This window comes from Macrobrachium nipponense, chromosome 40 (assembly GCF_015104395.2).
Source record: "Macrobrachium nipponense isolate FS-2020 chromosome 40, ASM1510439v2, whole genome shotgun sequence".
Taxonomy (NCBI): Eukaryota; Metazoa; Arthropoda; class Malacostraca; order Decapoda; family Palaemonidae; genus Macrobrachium; species Macrobrachium nipponense.
Window position 1 is genome coordinate 53,611,564 of NC_061101.1, and position 20,833 is coordinate 53,632,396.

The following is a 20,833-nucleotide window of genomic DNA, read 5'->3' on the forward strand; positions in this document are numbered from 1 at the left end:
TGCATTGATTATGGGTTAGTCTTACAAGCAAGGATTTAGGGTACGTAGCCTTCCTTGCAGTAATGACTTGATTTATGAAAGACGCTTTGAAATTGGTAGATTATCACGACTTGTGCACGATGTGTTTATCTTTTAATTTTCATTATTTCAGCCGTTTGTTTATTAATTCATTTTATGTGATTTTGTCTTCATATATTGAGCATTTTTTTTCCCTAGAACCGTTTTAGCTAAGACGAGAGACCTTGGTAAGGATCAGAATAAGGAAAATGAATTATTATAATCACCATAATCTTATTCTGGTTGAAGTATGGAGACTATGCTTGTCACATTACTCTTTGGCGGAGTAAATCTACCTTACTTTTTTATTATTATTATTTTTTTAGAAGTTTATTTCATAAGTGGCCCTCACTCACTCTCAGAGGACCCTGTATCACTTTAATCAATCTGAACTGTAAATAATCATAGTTATTTACATTATGGTTTTCACACTTACCAACTTTTAAATTTACAATTTTCGTTGTTTGCAATTTGTAGTTTTATTCTATCATCTTACGTGAAAGGTAACAGGAACAAATAAAATGCCGAGTCATCTTTCTCTTCTTTATTTTGGTGTTATGATATTTACAATATGGTGTGTGGTGTAGTACAAGCCATCCCAATAGAAAATAATATAAACAAACAAAATATATTTTCAACTTTAGAGTTCCATCAACTCGCACGTAAATCATTTGTATATTTATTTATATATATATGTTATTGCTTACACCCGACCCTGCAGGCCCTTCAGAGCTAGTTCGACTGGGAGGACAAAAGTGGCCGAGAGACCGACGATTCCTGAAGTCGAATAGTGGTACGTTCATTAACGTTCGAAATCCTGCGCGAGATTCTGACGTCAGTTTCGACCGCCGTCTGATGCCTTCAAAAATTCCCTTAAGCCAGTTATTAGCTACCGGTGCTAATAACTGGCCAATCATAACTTCCAGTCTCCGGGAAGACATTCCAGAGACAAGTTATGATTGGCTAGTGATTAACACCAGCACCAGCACCAGCAGCAGAAGCAGCTTTTCCGCCTGCTTTCGATGGCATCAGCTGCACGTTTTGCTTTTGACGTTTTGTTGCTCACCAAGCCTCTCTAGCATACCACCGGGTTCTTTTTTATTTATTAATATAGATAAAAAAAAGATTTAACTCTTAAGTTTTGTCTTATGTACAGCGACATTCTGAACAGAGTCTATTAACACAATGGGTGGATGACGGGAAGATCTAGTTCATGTGATGAAAGACGATGATGAAGAATAATAATGGAATAAATGGCAAAGGGAAAACTAATTAATGGAATAAATGGCAAAGGGAAAACTAATGAGTAACATGACTAATGAAGCGCGATTCGACCTCTCATAGCAGACGGTAGTTGCGAAGTCTCATTTTGGTCATCTTCTATGCTCCCCCACCCTCCCTATTTTTGTTTTGGGGCGGGCAGGGGTGGTTGAAATGGCAACTGTGGAGATCATGTTCCTTCAGAAGGAGGAACTTACGAGATTTAGGTAACAGACGTGGAAATATTACTCTTTATCGTCTGGTTTTTATCATGGGAATAATTTTCAACGTTCATTGTACGTCTTGGAAGATTGTTTATTGATTTTTTTTTCTTATCAGTGCCTATGCCTAAACGTAGTAACGATCGTAGTTTATTTTTTCTGTTCGCTGTTAACTACCGTCTGTCCAGCGGCCTTGTTAGTGAACCTACTGAATTGTGGCTACGTTTACCAAAAATGACCATGAACTTTGGAAACTTAAGTTAAAAAAGAATTAAAGATGACTTACAGTGGCCCCACGCGACTCGGAGGTGGTATTCATAAACATATCAACAATTATATACAGACTACCCAGTAATTACACATTTAGTTATCGTGTAATAAAAAAAATAATAGACAAAATAAATACTGAACCATCTCTATGCACCTACCATCAAAATGACTTTAAGAATTAAAAAAAGGCGGACTTATGGATAATCTTTGGGTTAACGAAGGTCGGATTTGAAAGGGGAAATGTACGTAAGTATTCCTCTAATGAATGGGAGTTTAAAAGACAAACATGGATACAATCACAGCTAAGGGTTTAACAACCACCGTAGGTAGGATCATGTTCCCCTCTCAAAAACTACCCAGAGCTCAGGCGCTCCATAATAAACTCTACGAAGTCTCTCATTCTCTTTGTTAGCTTTTTTTATCATTTTTTTTTATGTTTTCATTTGCAGTGTCTAAAAAGAAACATTTAGTTGCAATGCATGTTTACAGCACAAAAACAAACAACTAGCCTGTGAGGTATTCTTTGCAAATGTACATAATTTGTGTGGAATGATTGTACAACGAAATTAAAAAACAAACAAAATTAACAAAAAATGTATTTAAAAAAAACTATGACTTGTTTATTCTTGAGCGAGTTTTGTCTTTTGGGGACTCGTGAGGGGCGATCACCTCTTCGAGTCTGGAAGCACAGAGCAGCTCCACATTCTGAAATCTCACTTAAAATAGCCTCAAAAAGGAGAAGGAAAATAAATACGCGCAAGGAAAAGTTGTTCAATCATTCAGACTTGAATTTGGTCGTCAGATTACCCGATGCGGAGACGCATAGTCATGGAAATATCCAACACAACGCTGCGGAAAAGCTGAACGTTTCAGGAAGGAAAATGGTGGAGTGAATCAGTTTATTGTGTTCTCTAAGAAATTAAAGCCACTTTTTAAAACGTTTTATATCTACATCCGAATGATTCGTGAAAGTTTTATATAATAATAATGATCAGATTCAACAAAGATTGAAGTGATATTTCAGAATATGGCCCTATTAAGCGCATGCCTCTTGTATTAATGCACCTACAGTATACCTAAGCTTAGCTCTTGTGGAGGCTGAAGCTTTTTCAAGCCTTTTCCTCTCACTAGAAATAAGCTATTGTTTTGTCTCACTGGTCGACTAAGCAACGGCAACTACAGTTTTGTCTGTCAAAATCTACAGGAAAGAGCACCTTTCTTTCATGTCCTTGCAAAGGACTGACACTTAATAAAGAGATTTTTAGTATCTAAGTGCTAAGGATTTTCTAGTAAGAGGCTCAAAGCCTAAACTCACACAATATTCAGGAATGGTACAACTCCCTTGAACCGTTTACATCCAATCTTGACATTACTTGTGATTACTAGCATGTGTTTTTTTGGATGGATTAATTAAGTCTTGTCATCACCCTTCATCAAACACCTGGTATTTGAGACCCAGTGAATTTTGACAATGATTCTAACACTGTTGTTCATAGATAGTGACGAGTGACTTTCAGGTACCGTGAGAGAAAAACGTATTCTAAAATACCAACCAAATAAGGAAATGAACATTCCTAACGATAACCAGTTAACACAGACATCATCTAAAGCTTAAGCAATTGCTCATCAGTATTGTTCTCGTCGACTTCCTAATACATGTACGTATGTCTCTTTCGATATCTTATCATGATGGGATGTACAGAACATTTTCGCATAAACTTTCACATGGAATGTAACAAAGAAGGCCATCTTATTCGACACATTAGGTGAGGTACAACACAACACACAGAGGACTTTTGAAGAATGATGCCCGCAACGGAGGAATCACTTTCAGGGCGACGGACTTTCTTCCAGGGAACGTCGTCTTTTCTTCGAGAAGTGCCCTTTGAAACGTCCAAGACTTGAGAGAGAGAAGTGGGTGGTGTCCTTCGCTTACATTATTGCCCCGAAGAGGCCGATCCAGGCCTTCGTTCCTGCGTCTGCGTGTGACAGTGATCGCAGTGGAGGCAGACATTGCATGCGCCCAGCCGCCGGGCGAGAACAGACCGCAGTTTGAGGGCGGGACCGAGCTTCATGTTGATACTGGAGGTGAGGTGCTCCTCCGTCAGCAGAGGGAGCGCGGAGCCGTCGATGCGCTGCTCACGGAATGCCTGCGGGAGAGGGAGAGAAAGAGAGAAAAATCATGGGTTAGTCGAGGTGTCTTAACAACGCTGTAATTGCCGGGATTGCACCTGTGATGGACGTTCAAACAGGCCCACCTTTGGCATTAATGTATGTTGCAGCTATTACTGTTATTGATATTAAAAGGAAACTTATTTCGGAGAGTCCAAAAATTGCCTCTTGAGAAACATCCCTCTGTCGGGATCAATTAAAAGTCTCGTGCTTTGCAATAACTTCAAAATGTGCTCTGTAATCTATTAAACCTTAAAGCTGAAGAAAGACTCGGCTAACATCAAAATTACTCTGGTTCTCTGAAGGAGAAATTGATATTGCAACAGGGTCATTGTTTGTAATGGAAAAATGCTTTTAGAAAAAACAGTTTTTCTTAGCATGAAAACTTGTAAGGAGAAGAGTACAAGCAATTTTGTGTGGTTGTTTCCATGTTGCAGAACAAGAAACATGAAATATTTGCATATACACAGACGTGTTTCCTCCTGAATCCACGAGAGAAAGGGGGAGAAGACAGTGGCGATGTGTTTGTGTATGTGATTGATTGATTGTGAGCTGTCTGGCGTCACTTTGCGTATGTGAGGGAGTGAGTTTGTATATGTGTTTTTATATTTTCTATAATTTTAGGAAGCAAAATATGCAAAAGTTAAGCTACATAGGGGGCAAATCAGGAACCCCCAACGACCCCTTTCGCAAGGTGCCTCGTAAAAGATCTAAAATCGAGCCTAGGCGAATGTTGTTTGTGTTTAGCTAATGTTAATTTAACTGGCGTGCATCCAAGATTGATCAAGGGACAAGAGGGGAGGAAGTGAGATTATTAACGAACAAATGTTCGATCCTTTTTGAAAGGCTGCAAGGAGAGACCTTTCCATTCCCCTCCTCCAACCCTTTCCTCAGCCTCCCTTTCTAGTGAAGGCCTTCTGGGCTGCTTATTATTCCTGGTATCTCTCTATTATGGCATCCCCTATTTGCATTGTTTTGGTAACCCCTCGGTATTGGCCCTCAGTGGAAAATGACTGTTAAGAAATTTCGTGCATACAGTGAGTCCAGTAAATTTTCTGCTGGTGTAGTGACAAAAGCCAATCAAATCGCTAGAATCTAAAGTAAGTAAATTCACCGATGTATGTGAAGGAACAGAGAGAGAGAGAGAGAGAGAGAGAGAGAGAGAGAGAATTCCTGAATCATGGAAGACCGTCACTGAAGACTTGAGCTAAGACATGTATGGCAGAAGTTGATAATGTTAGGATGAAGTTCTCTAAACTTCGTCTCGTTACTGTTCTTATCATAAAGGAAGCGTTTTACTAAATCACCTTTGCGTTGCTTTAAAGTGTCGTTCATTTGCCTGAGAAAGTTTCATAAAATACGAGACACCAGAAACAAAATACCGGTACAGTTTCGGCATCTACTTCTTGGCTTCGTTGTGGATTGAGATTCATTATCTTTTCTTTCGCTTTAAGAGTTTTTTTGGTCATAGTCATCCCTGCAAGCCTCTCTCTCTCTCTCTCTCTCTCTCTCTCTCTCTCTCTCTCTCTCTCTCTCTCTCTCTCTCTCTCTCTCTCAAGCATGATATCATGTAGACGGGGCGCTGGTATAAACAATCCTTAACCGTGCCAGCCTGTCACAGGCAGTGATCAGGGGTTGGGGAGGCAGGATCGTTGCATGCTATATAATAGTAATTTTGCCGCACGGCCCCAGTAGCTTGGTTTACTGATTACCTGATCGTGCTGCTGTGGCCCGTCCCCAACTCACGCCCCCTATTGGCCGTCTCGGGTCACGTGATCATCTCCGAAGACTTTGCCCAGTGGGATGATGGTCTTCTCTCATTGGAGACAAGAGGCTTTTCGTCGGATTCAAGATGTTACGAGTATTTTCAAACTTCCCCTTTTGACACTTCGGATGTGTTTTGTGTCAGACCTTCGTTGGTATTTTAACAAATTTCACACAAACTTTACTTACAGTAAGAAATGGGATGATGAAAAGAATGGTCTTCATTCATTAAAAATTCTGTATAAAAATGAGGGAAAGCTGAAGCTCAATAAAAGAGGAGAGAAATTAAATGTGGATGTTGAAATATAATGAGAATAATTCAATTATGTTAGGTAAGATTGTAGACGTCTGAATGTGAGAGTAGAGAAAACGTTCAAATACGTCCACTTTCTCCTGACATTTTCATCATGAAAAATTGCAAATTCTATGAATTTCCCTTTATTCGTTTCAACTGGAGAGGCTGAGAAATTCAGCGGGAAATCCTGGCCATGAGTCGTGGGATCGATTTGTTAAAAATTATCTCGTGACTATGGCGCGGAGAGAGAGCATCTGACTAGTCACGTCAGTATCCTGAGAGAGAGAGAGAGAGAGAGAGAGAGAGAGAGAGAGAGAGATGTCTGACTCCACTTCAGCGGTCCCTCCTCCTGACGGCGACACACGTCCATTGACACTAACGATGTAGGTACTCCTTTTCTAAATTAACGAACAGCTAAACCTTTCCCAGTTTTAAGGTGAAGCTTGGCTCACGTAGCTCTCTCTTCATTTCTTTATTTTCTGTTTGTTTTATAGTAATAGAGTTTGTTCTGTTTTTTATAACAGTGAAGTTTAATAATTAACAATGGGATGATTAGAAGGAAAATGAACTGGAATCATTACCCAGCTGCAAAGGATTTGACATTTATTCACTCGTCTTTCACAGAAGGTGGTCTCTTCTCTTCACTGCTTTCCAGAGAGAGAGAGAGAGAGAGAGAGAGAGAGAGAGAGAGAGAGAAGCCGCCACCTATGGAAAAGACGTGGAGGGGGAAGCGAAGCGAATGCCTGTGGCTGGTCACGTCTAGGCTTGAGTAAGAGTTGCTGACACCAGGTGACATGTGAGGACAGTTATCTTGATCTCATGGTTAGCATATCCTTTTTGCTAGTACGCTGAATCTCTCCTCTTATCTCCCGAAGGATTTATTGCAATTCCTGCCGCCGGGTCATGACCTCGGGGAGTTAATCGATCAACCAGAAGGGCCACCGTTTGCACCCATAAATATTTGGTAAAGTCTCACTTCTCAAGTCACGTTGTTGAATTTTCCCTCGGTATTTTCGTTATGTTTAGCCGTGTTGGGTACACTTATGTTTCCTTTTCACTTTTGTTTTTTACTTTTTTTTATTATATTCCTCTTTTTTATGCATCTTGTGGTAACTCTCTCTCTCTCTCTCTCTCTCTCTCTCTCTCTCTCTCTCTCTCTCTCTCTCTCCATTATTCATCGCACCACCGCTATAGCAGACGAAGCCCTGTTGATTCATGATATATTCATCCTGCGTTGAGGTCAATATATGATGATATATTCATCAGTTGCCCAGAATCATGATGTTATCTGAGCATCCATCTAGAACCGCCCTCGAGACACCTAAGTCTTTGTTGATTTAAGGAAGGACGTCATCGCCTTCGCCAGAAACAGGTCCCACTCACTCTCTTGCTCACTCATTATGCAGTCCTCTCTCTCTCTCTCTCTCTCTCTCTCTCTCTCTCTCCTCTCTCTCTAGATCTTGTGATCTGTTTAATTTCATCCGTATTGCTTCTGCAATAATCCTGTTTTTAATGCTCTTTTCAAATGGCCTTACTACTTTCAAAATAAACTATTTTGATATACCGAATTCATATCATAAATGAATATGGCTGCTAAATGATGACCAAAAATGGCGTTTCAAATCCTTTCGAGTTTTCCATCCCGGGGCAAGCAAGTCAGTCACCATCCCCATCTTTTCTTTAATATCTCTGTATTCTTCTTTCTTTTCGTGCCCGTCTTCCTCCACTTCGAAGGTCAGCTTCGGGACAGGGGGTCACCTCGAGATCACGTTAGGTCATGAATGAGCCAATTAAAGCCCCCGATCTACTGTTAAAATACGAGTGAAAAAAAAGCAAGGGAAAGAAGGAGCAGTGATGATGAGTAAATTGCAGTTGACAGAGTACACGAACTTCAGGAAAGCATCTGCTAAGGGCCGTCGGGGATTGCCTTTCCGAGCAGATAGATCCTCATCAACTTCCTATTAAGGTTATATACAGTGATAACTCGCAAATTAGGCAAGTTAACAGAAAGGTGGAAATGCTAGTAGATGCCGGCGAGTATACATCTGCATTTTTGCACTTTCTGTCTCTCTCTCTCTCCTCTCGTGTGTGCTCACAAAAACACAGTGATTATTAAAATTACAAACGTGTCCGGTAAAAATATGACCAATAGATTCCAAATTTAATATATGTGTGTGTTTTTGTGTATATTACACACCCGCGCGCTCACACACAAACATGCTTATGTATATGTCATATCTTCTCTTAGGTTGCAGTATCACCTACATGTTTGGGATCAACATACCGAGCAACATTTAATCCAGAACCCGAACTTTAGTTTGTGTCGACTGAGAATGCATTCGATCTTTGCGGTGACCCTATGAATGGTCTTTTTGTGTTTTTGTGGTGTCCTCGTGGGCTTCCCAGGAGGATAACCCGAGAGATGACCTTAAAGCATGCCATTCCATAATCCGAGAGCCATTTTGCCTCTTTCAAAACAAAGATCACTTCATTGGAGCTTAAATATTGCTGAATGCGATGTTTGCCCTCTTCCCTAATAGTTGGGAGTCGTGTTCGAACGGCCGATGGAACAACCGATAGCTTTGACTAAAACATCTTATCGGCGATTAACATGTTGAATTGCGGGTAGGAGTTCCTTGCAAATGCATCTATAATTATCCATATTCAGCCGGGAATGAATTGCAAATACGTAAAACGAACACTAATGGCCTCATTCCGCGAAGCATAAAAAGGTGGTATTCGATGCATGCTTCAGATAAAACGGGGCCAGCGAACAGAAGCATCTGGGGACACTGGTATAACATGTTCATAAGGCATGTAAAAGGATCTATTCCGAAGCGAAAGCCACCCTGATTACCCAAACCATTAGCAATGCAAAACTCATATTACACATTCCCAGACGATGTCGCTCCGGGAAAACGACCGAAAACGACGATTCGACAACGGCTAATGTGATCGGTCGGGCGACCTGTTTCGGCTGCGGGGCGGTAGTGGTTCGAAGCTTGAGTTCGACAGATCATTGAGCCGACCGAATTAGCCGTGCCGTTAATTAATAAGCTAGTAACTTATTAATGTTGCTTACCCCATTCTATAAGTTCTCACACCTTCCTCACTTGATAATACTCGTCGTATAGTTTGCAGGTTGCCATAGGTGAGTTCTTCCCTTTTCTGTTCAGGTTTCTCAGGGTGAAAGAGGTAATGCAAGTCATCATATTGTCGATATCCTTCAAACTAGGAGATGCTTATTTCAAGCAATCCTTCAAATTATGGAGATGCTTATTTCAAACAATCCTTCAAATTATGGAGATGCTTATTTCAAACAATCCTTCAAATTATGGAGATGCTTATTTCAAACAAAACCACTTCTATATTTGTTGCTGGTGCTTTAATGATGTTTTTATTAACAATACAGTCATACAGTGTGCTTCATTAACTTGACCATCTTTTCTGTGCTTGTTCACGATTATATAGTTCTGTTAAAAATTGCCAATTTTTTCTTTTGTAGATAAGGGCATCTGTGTCACGGAAAATAATTGTCATCGTTAGAATTTTTTTTACCCCCATAATTAATATTGGTAGTAATAATAGTAGTATTGAAAGGCAAAGTCTCGGCCTCATCGAATGAGTAAGACCTCTACCGGCAACACCTGAGTACTTGCTTATGAACCTTTCAAGATGAAAAGATGACCGAGAGAAACCCCACTCACGAATCGGATCTCACGATCTTCTGTAGATCGGCCTCCTTAGCTAAAGCGATTCTAACCACTATCACAAGAATCACTGAAAATGTAGTCTCGTCAAGAAAGGAAGAAAAGATGAAAATCCCAAAAAGAGGAAATTGAAAGAAAAAATTAATTTAAAAATAAAGTAGAGCGACTATTGTTTTTTCTTAAGGGAAGAACAAATTTAGTCCACTATGAAAATATGCTTCGTAAAACGGAAAGAAAATCAAAGAAAAGAAATTCCTTTTAAAAACAAGTGTTTCAAAGAGAGAAACGATTCGACCGCTTGATAATAAAAGGAATGGTTGTCATCAGTTCATCGGTTCCGACATATTCTGGCATATATGCTTGCCGGTGAAATCACCAAACGCCCTTCTCTCGAAGAGACGGGGTCTCTACCATTTCTGCGATAGAAAGGAGCCATCCGGTTTTTAATAACGGTTGGGTTATCGACGGAGGGAAAACGAAGCCAGCCACCGAAAGGAACTGCTTCTCTGTCCATTCGGAGGACAGAGGCATCTCCAGTTCTAGCAGGTGGAGAGTCTCGCCCAGTTCTCTTGGATAGTGAGTGGAGCGGTTATCCAATTTGCACTAGGCAATCAGACGCAACTTAAACAAACGTTTTTGTACCAGGGGCCACGAGGTCAGATCTCTCGAAACTTTTCCGCGAGACTTTTTGTTTTCTGTCTCCCTTTGTCTCAATGGCAGTGAAGTGGCATCCGAGACGTTGGCATTTTTTATAAAGCATAACAAGTTTGACCAATCTATTTTTTCTATCTGCTTTTGGCCAAGTGTTAATTTTGGTCGAGCGCCATCGTCTCCCACGTCAGGGCAGCTGACAGGTAAAACAAGGCCTGGAAGTGCAGGCTAATTGTTCTGGAGGAATTCGGAAAAGAATGCTCCCATAGTGGAAAAGGAAAGAAAGAAAATGTTTGCGAGATGACAAGTGAAAAGCTGGAGAGCCAATGGAAGACAAACAGGAGTATTTATAGAAAAAAAAAGTTAAAAAAAAAAGCGAAAAGGGAAGGTCAGAGGAGTGAGGGCAGGTAGATAAGAAGGAAAAGGGTACGACCTCTTGATGCTCTCAGCTGATGGTATCTGTCCAACGTCTCCACGACTTGCTGACGCTCTTTCATCAGAGAGAGAGAGAGAGAGAGAGAGAGAGAGAGAGAGAGAGAGAACTTGAAATGTTTGTGTTCTTTACTCAGGGCATTTATTGTTCTAAAGAGTGTGTGTCTTACGAATGTTTAAATAGTCTTGCATATTGCTGGAAGAACTAATCCTTTGGTGAATGTGTAAATGGCAGGGATGATGAAACTCGATGATTATTGCCTACTGTTTTATATATATATATATATATATATATATATATATATATATATATATATATATATATAATATATAATATATATATAGATAGATATATATATATATATATATATATCTATATATATATATATATTATATATTATAGATATAACATATATATATATATATATATATATATATACTATAAATATATATAATATATATATTATATATATAATATTATATAATATAATAGATATATATATATAATATATATATATATATATATATATATATACACACACACAATCCTGCTAGGTAATTTTGTATCATAAATATTTTTATTTTTTAACAAATGATTTATACGCATTAAGACTTTTTCTTTAAGGTTTATCGAATACTTGGGTTTCAACTCACTGTGACGAGAGAGAGAGAGAGAGAGAGAGAGAGAGCAAAATTACTTCGTGACTACCTCCTCTCTCATCGTCCCACCTTAAAGCAAACACCTTCTCGCCTTACTTTTAAAGCCTGTAATACCTCTCAGTATTTTTTATTTTTTTTTTTATTTTTTGCCACATCTCACTTCTTTTCTTTCTCCTGGAGTATTTAAGAGTTCGTGCTGAGCCGATAGGAAAAGCATAAAGCTTTTTCCCTTCTAGGCATGAAATGCTTCCCTCCGTGTTAACTCCGATGGTTTTAACTGTTTTTCTCGGCTTTTCAACAAATAACTTCATAGTAATCTCTCTCTAATCTCTCTCTCTCTCTCGTCTCTCTCTCCTCTCCTCCTCCTCTCCTCTCATTGAGAGTTAGAGCGAATTTTAGACATTTCCTTTTATTAGAATTAAAACATATATAATCGGTGAAATAATATCACAGTATAGCTTACAATTTCCTTTGATTGTCCATCCAGCTGTGTGTTGGTTTGGCAAGAAGAAATAAAAATTGCTCAGTTCTTGAAGAAAATTTGGTCGGAATATATATATATAATAATATATATAGTAATTATATATATATATACATTATATAAAGATATAAATAATAATATATATAATATATATGTATATATATATATGCAGCACGTTTTAATCATTTTTAATCAGCTTGTTACTTTTAAAACAATAATATATTATCAATGGGAACCATGACGAAAATTATCTGTTTTAACCGTTTTCTTTAGTAGGTTAATTTTGTGTATTATTTTGAGAGCAGAGTTTTAAGGTCACACACACGCGCGATATGTGTGTGTTTATATATATATGTATATATATATATATATATATATATATTATATATATATATATATATATATATATATATATAGAAAGTACCGACCGGAAGAAACATGACTTGGCAAACTATAAGAGATAGCGCTTTCGAATATGGATGTGAGGAATCTTTCCATTATAAGCATCGCACGTTTTCCATTTCGTAGCCTTTCATTAAATTAAATGTCGGTGGGGGAGGGGGGCGGGGTCATTTTAATCAGGACTCAAGCAAGCCACCTCGTCTTACTACTAAAAATGCCTCTCAATTGCGGTCGTGGCAGCCAGGCGTCTTCCCCTCTTGTAATCCTAATCCGCACCCAGTCGTTTAGTGGGAAAAGAATGCTTCTGGAATACATGATTGGAAGAGAGGTTTAGGCTTATTACCTTAGTGGATGACTTATCGTTGTCTTACCGATGACGGATGGCCCTACTTCCACAGAAGTTCTCCATTTGGTGATAGAATACGAAGATTATGACGAGTCATTATTATTATTAATATTATTGTTATTGTTATTAATATAATTTAAACTGCACGTTCGACTTTATGGAAAAACGGTCGAATGACTTGCTTATGTCAGCCACGTACCTCTGAAGAGGAGTTGAATATACCCTGGGGTTATGTTTTACTCTTTTGTAAATTCTTCTAAGTGAGATCTCAGAAGGTGAAGATTATTTTGTAAAAATATACGACATTCTACCTGGAGGTCTCTGCTACGAATATCTCCATTTTCCATTTTTTGTGTCTACATAACTTTTTTGTTTCTTTTTTTTTTGCGTTTCGAAACGTCTTCTCCACCATCTTCATCATTTTGCAAAGCAAAGATTTTGCAGATAAAGGGCGTCGACTATTATTATACGCTTCCCTTGTGCCCTTTAGGAAATAATGGGCTAACGCGTAAGGCTGCTTTTATCATAAATTGCGATAAAAAAAGGTGATATACATACTGGATGCAGAGCTGCCAGAAGCGGTGGAAATTGAGATGAGATTTATATCTCAGAAGGAGGTAACTGTGACAGACGTTTCCCTCATTTTTTTAACTCTTTCATTCACATATTCTTCGTTAATACTATTCTCTTTTAATTACCGATAATTGATAAAGAAGTGTCTAAAGACACTCTTATTCTTCACTCCCTCAGGTTAGGCGATCCCATTTTTGTCTGGTTTTACAATAGGTTAAAATTAAGCAGAAGGATTAACGGATCGAAATTAGTAGCAATCGTTTGTATTGTACATTTTCATTGCGCAACCTTTAACTTGAAATAGTGCTGAGGCTACAGCATTCTGACGACGATGAATCCCTTCAGTTCCTTACATCTAGTAAAAGCCATTATGTATCGCACAATGTACTCAACTCTGGTAATGTTTTATGTCATTTGCTCGAGTCGTATTGGGTCTGACAAATGTACTTGCCCATGATAGATGGCCCCAGATGGACGATAAGGTTTTCATCAGCTTGAGTTGATATCAGATAAAATGTCTACTTTTTTTATAGTGTGAGAGAGAGCCTAGTGATTCATTGCAGTGGTGTACTCGTATATTTTTGCATAGATTTTACGTCCCATTTTTTTTAATGCTTTTGATGATCCATAATTCCTAGGTCAGTATCGTTTGTTTCATGTCTCGTCGACAGTTTAAAATCATTCTTTTACTTCGGGAGTTTAAATGGGAGAAAAAATGGTGGTCACGACGTTTGTTTCAGCTTGTAAAAAAACTGTTAGCAAACTGAAATAATAATAATATAATAATAATAATAATAATAATAATAATAATACACGAGGATCCACATGAGCTTACGCGACAAGAAAAAAAAGGGTGTTGGGCAAGGAGCAGTTAATGAACTTAATATCACGTTCTTTTCGACGATCACTCCAGAGGCGGTCGAAGGCGATGCTGTCCGGCCCCTGGGCGGTGGACCGCCGCCACTCCCCGCCACCGTCACATATGTCTAGCAGTCGGGAACCACGGCAGATGATTATTTGATCTTAGGGCTCACGCGCTTAATGGAGGAAGAGAGGAGGTGACATGAGATGTATCGGAGGCCCTTAATCAGCGGTTAGAATTTAGAGAGAGAGAGAGAGAGAGAGAGAATTATGATGATGGAATACGGTTTTCAGGATTGTTTCATATTTTAGAATTAAGAGAAATGGTATAAACGTCGTCTTCTTTTTCTTCTTCTTCTTCTTATATTAATATTTTTATTATTATTATTTTCGGGAGCAGACCTTTGTTCGGTGTTCTAACGTCATAAGAAGTGTTTAAACTGCGTTATTTTTTGTCTATTCTTTCACCTATTGTTATTTCCTGTTTTTGGTGTCCCATATCAGATGTTTTCAGAATTCAAAAAAAGAGCTTTACGTTCTTGAAACGTTATCTCTTTATATATTAATAATCAGACAAAGTAATAATGATATTTGTAATATTGAAGGACTGGAAGCTTAAGTGTTATTTTCCGCATTTCATCGAGATGGCATAAAATAATTAATAAAATGAGCCCGGTCCTGATTCCCCCAGATTAAAATTCACAAAACTAACGATATAACGCGAAAATGAAAAGGAGATGGAAATGAATTTGGTCATATAAGAAAAGTGTGTAGGTGATGCCTTCTGCCCACAACATAACTCAGGTAAGGCAAATGAACCTTTGGTAAAGTAACGATTATAAGTGGTGACATTAGTAGGCTCTCCGGTCGCCACCTGAGGGCAGCGCAGAAGTGCCTTTTGTTCTGGCGGTCACTAAGAGAAGTGAGGACCATTGTGATGTGGTTAATGATGGACACCATGTTTAGATAAGGACTCCCCCCTCCCCCCCCTCCCATTACCGCCCTTTTGCCGGCGGTGACATTTTGATGACTCCTCCGTCATCCCGCCACCTTCCAGGGGGACAATTATAGACCTATGTGATTGATTCTGGTGCGTGTAACAACTGCTCTCTGGCGAGGAATGTTCTTTGGTAGTTACACCTTCGGGTATGGGATGTGACCATCGTTTTATAAGTTTCTTCAAGGCCATACATCTCCAACCGGTCAGTTTTCCTTTCTTTTTTGCTTTGGGTGTTCAGTAAAGGTTAATTGTTGTGGTGTGAAGTGATAGGAAGCTGTTGTCACGAAAGGAAGATAGAAAAATATAAGTAGAAATGACCTCTTGTACTCACCTCTGCATATTCTGAGCACAGCTCTATACTAGCGACGAAGGAGCACACATCATCCACCGTCCAGTGACCGATGGTCTCCAGCGAAGGGCAGTTCTTATCCGAACATGGCGTGGGTGATTTGTGATTGCCCGGCGAAGGCGTGGGCCTCGGCTTGGGAGGCGTGGGCGACCGGGTGGTCGTTGTGGTGTGACTTTTGGGTTCGGTCTTCTTCTCCTCCTCCTGCTGGAGACCGAATAAGGTTTTGACGTCGAAGGACTTGGGAGGATCTGTGCGAGGTCTCTTGGTGGTGACTGAGGCGGAGAGGTCGAGAGGGGAGGTGGGCGCGTCAGCCGGCCGCTTCATGGCCCCTCTCAAGTAGTTCTCCAATTGCGACTGTTGTGCCGCCGAGGCGTTCCGGACCATATTGAGGAGAACTTGACTGGAGGAGATTTCGACGAGTGGGAATGCGGGGAAACCGGGAATGCCCGTCCCAGGAAACATGGGAGGCGCCCCCGGGTGGGGCATGGGCGGCATCCCTCCTGGCGCCGAAGTCGTTGAGACAGGAACATTGTCGACTTTTTTGTCCGCAGTATCCTTGACTGGACCAGAGGACGTTGGGGGCGCTGGAACCCCCAAGAAGGGGGCTGATCCAGGTTTGAATCCTGTTAGTCCCCCTAGCGGACTCCGCAGAAAACCGTTGTTGGGGCTGCTGAAGTAACTGCAACAGAAAAAGAAACGGAACAAAATTAGCCACGTCCAGATGATTGATAAAGTTTCCACTACATTATCTGCCTAAAAGCACATTAGCAAACATAGATAAATAAGGGCTGGGAAAAGTAAGCTCAGGAGATGTGTGTGTGTGTGTACTAGTGTGTGTGTGTGTTTGTGTTGGGGCTGATTCCTGATCTTGGGTGAGGGTAGTAGGTAAGGGTGCTTCTCTACTTGCATGGAATTATCGTTAACGTAATAGCGAAGAGTCCGCTGGCCGTCTACCTAACCAAGGATTACTGACCATCAAGAGAGCAGGCACCATCACCGCCCACACACCCACCGCCTAAACCTCGCAATTCCCCTTTCTTGAATAGCTTTTCAGTATCCTCATTATCCCCCAAAATATACATGTTGACCGTGACGCAGATATGTCTTCAGTGACTTGAACACACCTCATAAAGTGATCCGCTTCACACACCGCTCACAGTGACCGAGAGTTTTTTACATTGTTTTCATGAGCTGACTTAAAGAAAATCTTGACTCATAAATGCTGAAATTCAACTACATGCTGATTTGAAATTGTTACAATATAAGATGGAAGAAGAAAAAAAGTGGATTGAGGTTGATGGGTAAAGGTTAAAATAGTAGAAGTAAATGTTTACTTGTCACTAAGAAAAGCCCCTAGGAACAAAAGAATGAGAGTAGAGGGAACTTTCAATATTCCCCCCCCCCTTTGTTGTAACTATACTTTGAGTACTCACTTTGGTGACTGCATTTTTTTTTTTACTGAAACAGTTCCTACATTTTGAGACTGTGTATGATCAAAAATGAGGAGGAAGCTAAAAAGAAAACAGAACTATTTTTTTTTTTTTTTTTTTTTTTTTACTTTACGAGTAAATATCTTTTTTTGGTTAATTATTAAGATCGATAAGAGCGCAACCCCGCCTCTTGCCATCGAGTATGTAGTGTTCCCCAATTAAAAATTCAATCCTTATGGAAAGATGAGAGAATGATCCCTTTAATGTATCTGTTTACCACAGTCATAGACTACTTGAAAAGTAGTCTATGCCACAGTAAACATGTTAAATCTGTTTCTGGCCTTTCTTGTTACGTACGTTGTTCGTTAGAAGTACAGGAATATTTTATCAATAAGTAGGTAAGAACCTGCCTAGTCCTCAACTAGCAGTCCGATTGTTATGATAATGACTCTTCTTGACCTTTCGACATCATTCTCCCTCTTTGATTATAGGTCGTAAACCACTTTGTTTTATTGGAACGATTTAATCTGTTGCTGCATTGATTATATCGTAACCTTACATCAAAACTGCACGAACTTCAGCCATGGACCGCATGGAGATGTCGGGTAATGATTCAGAGGCCGCGGTAATTCTCCATTCAAGTGACCAGTCACGTCTTCGGATCAGCACAAGGGCTGAATAACCCTATCGCTTCTGAAACCATCTCTCTCTCTCTCTCTCTCTCTCTCGTCCTCCCGTCCTCTCTCTCTCTCTCTCTCTCTCTCTCTCTCTCTCAGGACCGCTTTTCAGAATCAGGAGCGGCACTAAAGGGCAGATTACGGAGCTTGTGAGCAACCTTTTTTACTTAACTGAAGCTGCTCGTCATTCGTGCGTATCGAAAGGTGTGTAAAGGCCCATAGAAAGACCAAACAAAACAGCCTTTCCCAGAGAGTAAACTGCGTTCGCGTTTCGTGGACATAAATTTTAATCTATTGTGCTTCGGAGTAACAAACGGGCACGAGATATCACCTGAAGCCACGTAAAATTTAGGAAAGAAAAAGACAGGGTGACAAATTCTTCTTGAATTTGACATTCGCGTAAAATACTATGTGAAAGTAATCGTCACTTCGTCGCTTCTGCACCTGTTAACTCGTTTTAAACGAGAGGCTGGCTAATTCCGTTGAGCGGTTGAGGGTCAATTCATTTGGTGTTGTCAGATCACATGACAATCTCCCCTAAGACAGTGATAGGGAGCCAAGAAGCCACGCCCTAATTCATAAGGTACTCGGGAACAATGCGCCCTCGAAGTCTTCGGGACTTTCGGATACAATGGTCTATAAAGAGGGGCATGGCATAAATCGTCAGGTGGAAACATGAAGGGCTCCGACGGTCTTCTTCCGAGCTGCGGGCCCCCTGACCCCGTGACCCTTGGAGTTGCTAACAACAGGAGGCCTCTTTGGCGCCTCCCAACGCATCACTGCTGCCACGTGGGGAAAGAGGAAGAGACGGGCTCAACAGCTGTGGTCCTTCCCTCGGGACATTTTTATTTTACCCTCACTAGTAAGAAGTTTCTTTACAGCTTGTAACCTTCTCCGTTAAATTCTAGTGGACCAAGAAAACCCCCAGTGATGCTTTAAACCAACAGCAGTATTTTTGTGAAAAGGGAGAGAAAAAAACAATTTAAAAGAGATCTGATTGGGCAGGTAAATGCACCGAATGCTTAGAGGGAGTTCATTAGTAGCATCAGTACACACAATCTCCATATCAAGCTGTCCTAACGACCCGAGGTAGTCACGACCTGAACCAAGAGACTAATATCTAATCCAGGGTATTGAGGGGCGGCATCTGAAAGTGTTTCAGGGTGGCCCCGGCAGGAGGCACGTCGCACATCACTTGATGCCACGGCTCTGGCCGACCCTGCGACGGGTTTCTTAAGCCTGTTGAGATGACAATAGATGGACCGCCCTTTTCACGACGCCGCAAACTGATGGCTGGAGAGAGAGAGAAGAGAGAGAGAGAGAGAGAGAGAGAGAGATTTCGTCATGCATGGTCAGTCAATTTTAATAGTAAGGTCCTCACCGGAACACCCCCGCCAACCCCACTCCAGCATACCATTCATTGTCGGTTTGCTAGTTGCTTAGAAGGTTAATTATTGGTATTAAGGGAGTCGAAAAATTACCCATAGCCGTACATTTTTTTATGGAAAAATGGAATAGCTTTTTATGGAAAATATAGAATTGACTGGCTTTTGAAGAACTGTTGGTGAACCAGACATTGCGTCATCGAGGTGGTATTCGATCTGAACCTGAGTTGGAGTTGTTATCGATAAAAAGAATTAGCAGTAAAATAAATGATGTTACGCCGCCATTTAAGGCGAGGAGAGATAAGAAAGCCTCAGAATTCACGCAGGGTAAATCCAATCTGCATATTAGAGCAAGAATGGGTCGTGAATTAAGATTTTCATATCAAAGATTCCAGCGAAGCCGGTGGAAAGATCTGTGCGCACGATTCCTTGTAAAACTGGACCATCGCTGCGCCCATGACCTTTTGTAGACACGTCATCAATCTTATCTCCTCTCCTCGAATCCATATCTCGCTCTTAATCATCGCTGTTATGTCTATTAACGATGTGGATATTTCAGCTTGATCGAAAGAAACCACGAACTGGTTGAGTGTGCGTGGAATGGATTTTTTTCCCTGCTGAATATTTCCATTTACATTATTTCGTGGGATTCAGAGGCACTGCTTAAATTGAATGACTTTATGCATCGTCATTTCAGATTGGAAAAATTTCCAGTCTTATCTTAAGGACTCAACTTTCCTGCAGAGCAAATGACCACAAAATTGGAAAATTATAATAGTCTTCGTTTTACTTTTTCCATAATGACAATTACGAACCCCCTAAGAATGCAGTATGCCTTGACCGTGTTTCCATGGTACTTATCTCATGCTACTTTAGCCTTGTCTACCATTGTACTTCGGATACGGTATTAGTGTAAATATGTAGATTACTTTTCGGTTATATTCGTGAATCACACCATGGCGAATTCTCGTTTTCTCGTAACTCCATTTTATATATGTTTTTTTCAGAGGTGAGAAAAAGACAAGGAAAGGAAACTGAGGAAAGGCGACTCTTCCATCAGACCACCTGTTCTTGCAGCGATGAACAGAGAACCAGTCGGCGAAATGGCCTCAAAGAGGACTTTATGTTTCGGCGATGCAACGGAGGGAGAAAATATACAATATAAATCACCGCGCCAGCATTTATCTGCGGTTTAATATGCGACGCGTGTTAGTTTTACAGCGCTCCGAGTACCATAACAAGATTTTACTCAATATCTAAGGGTTAATTCCCTTTAATATCGTCCCCTTTACCCTTAACCAAGTTCACTTCTGCCTCCCACCCAAACCTCGAAATTCACTCTCCGTCCTCTTATAAGGGATGTGTATACAGGAATTCAGGTTTAGGTGCCGAATCTTGACTGATGGGGAATTTTTTACTTTTCCGCGGTCAGTTTCGTGCTGGCGTTGACGTTTAGACTTTACAGGACTTGACAGGATTCAGCTTTGGCTTTATTGTTTGCAAGAATAGACGTACAAAGGTGTTAAATTAATTTGAAACGGTGTTAATGGTCGTTGCTTTACTCTGCAGCCACTTTTCATATTTATATTCTCCAAAATCTGGGGTTATTTGAAAAGCCCCAACTTGTCAATACAGCGCCCTTTGAGAAAACAAGTCTACCTTTTTCTTGTTTCTTGCAGATCCTTAGTTTAAGAGATTATGTGACATGGAACACTGAGCATGGTTACTGTGACTTTTATTTTGAAGTCATAAGAGGCGAAAACACTTCTTCATTATAGTGATGGAAATGAAACCATTAGCGTTGATGCTCTCATACACACAAAGTTGGGATGTAAAT

The 20,833-nt window shown here is 40.2% G+C and overlaps 1 protein-coding gene across 2 annotated transcripts in view; it reads right to left on the reverse strand.

The window, feature by feature from the left end:
• Window positions 1-586: 586 nt before the first annotated feature.
• Window positions 587-20,833, reverse strand: part of LOC135212164 (nascent polypeptide-associated complex subunit alpha, muscle-specific form-like) — a 58,506-nt gene continuing 38,259 nt past the window's right edge. For both annotated transcript variants that reach the window (XM_064245589.1, XM_064245588.1), the window contains exons 3-4: window positions 15,487-16,183; window positions 587-3,958 (exon numbers count right to left, since the gene is read on the reverse strand). In XM_064245589.1, the coding sequence (XP_064101659.1) occupies window positions 3,746-3,958; window positions 15,487-16,183 (910 nt within the window). In that variant the 3' untranslated portion in view covers window positions 587-3,745. The remainder of the gene's footprint in view (window positions 3,959-15,486; window positions 16,184-20,833) is intronic.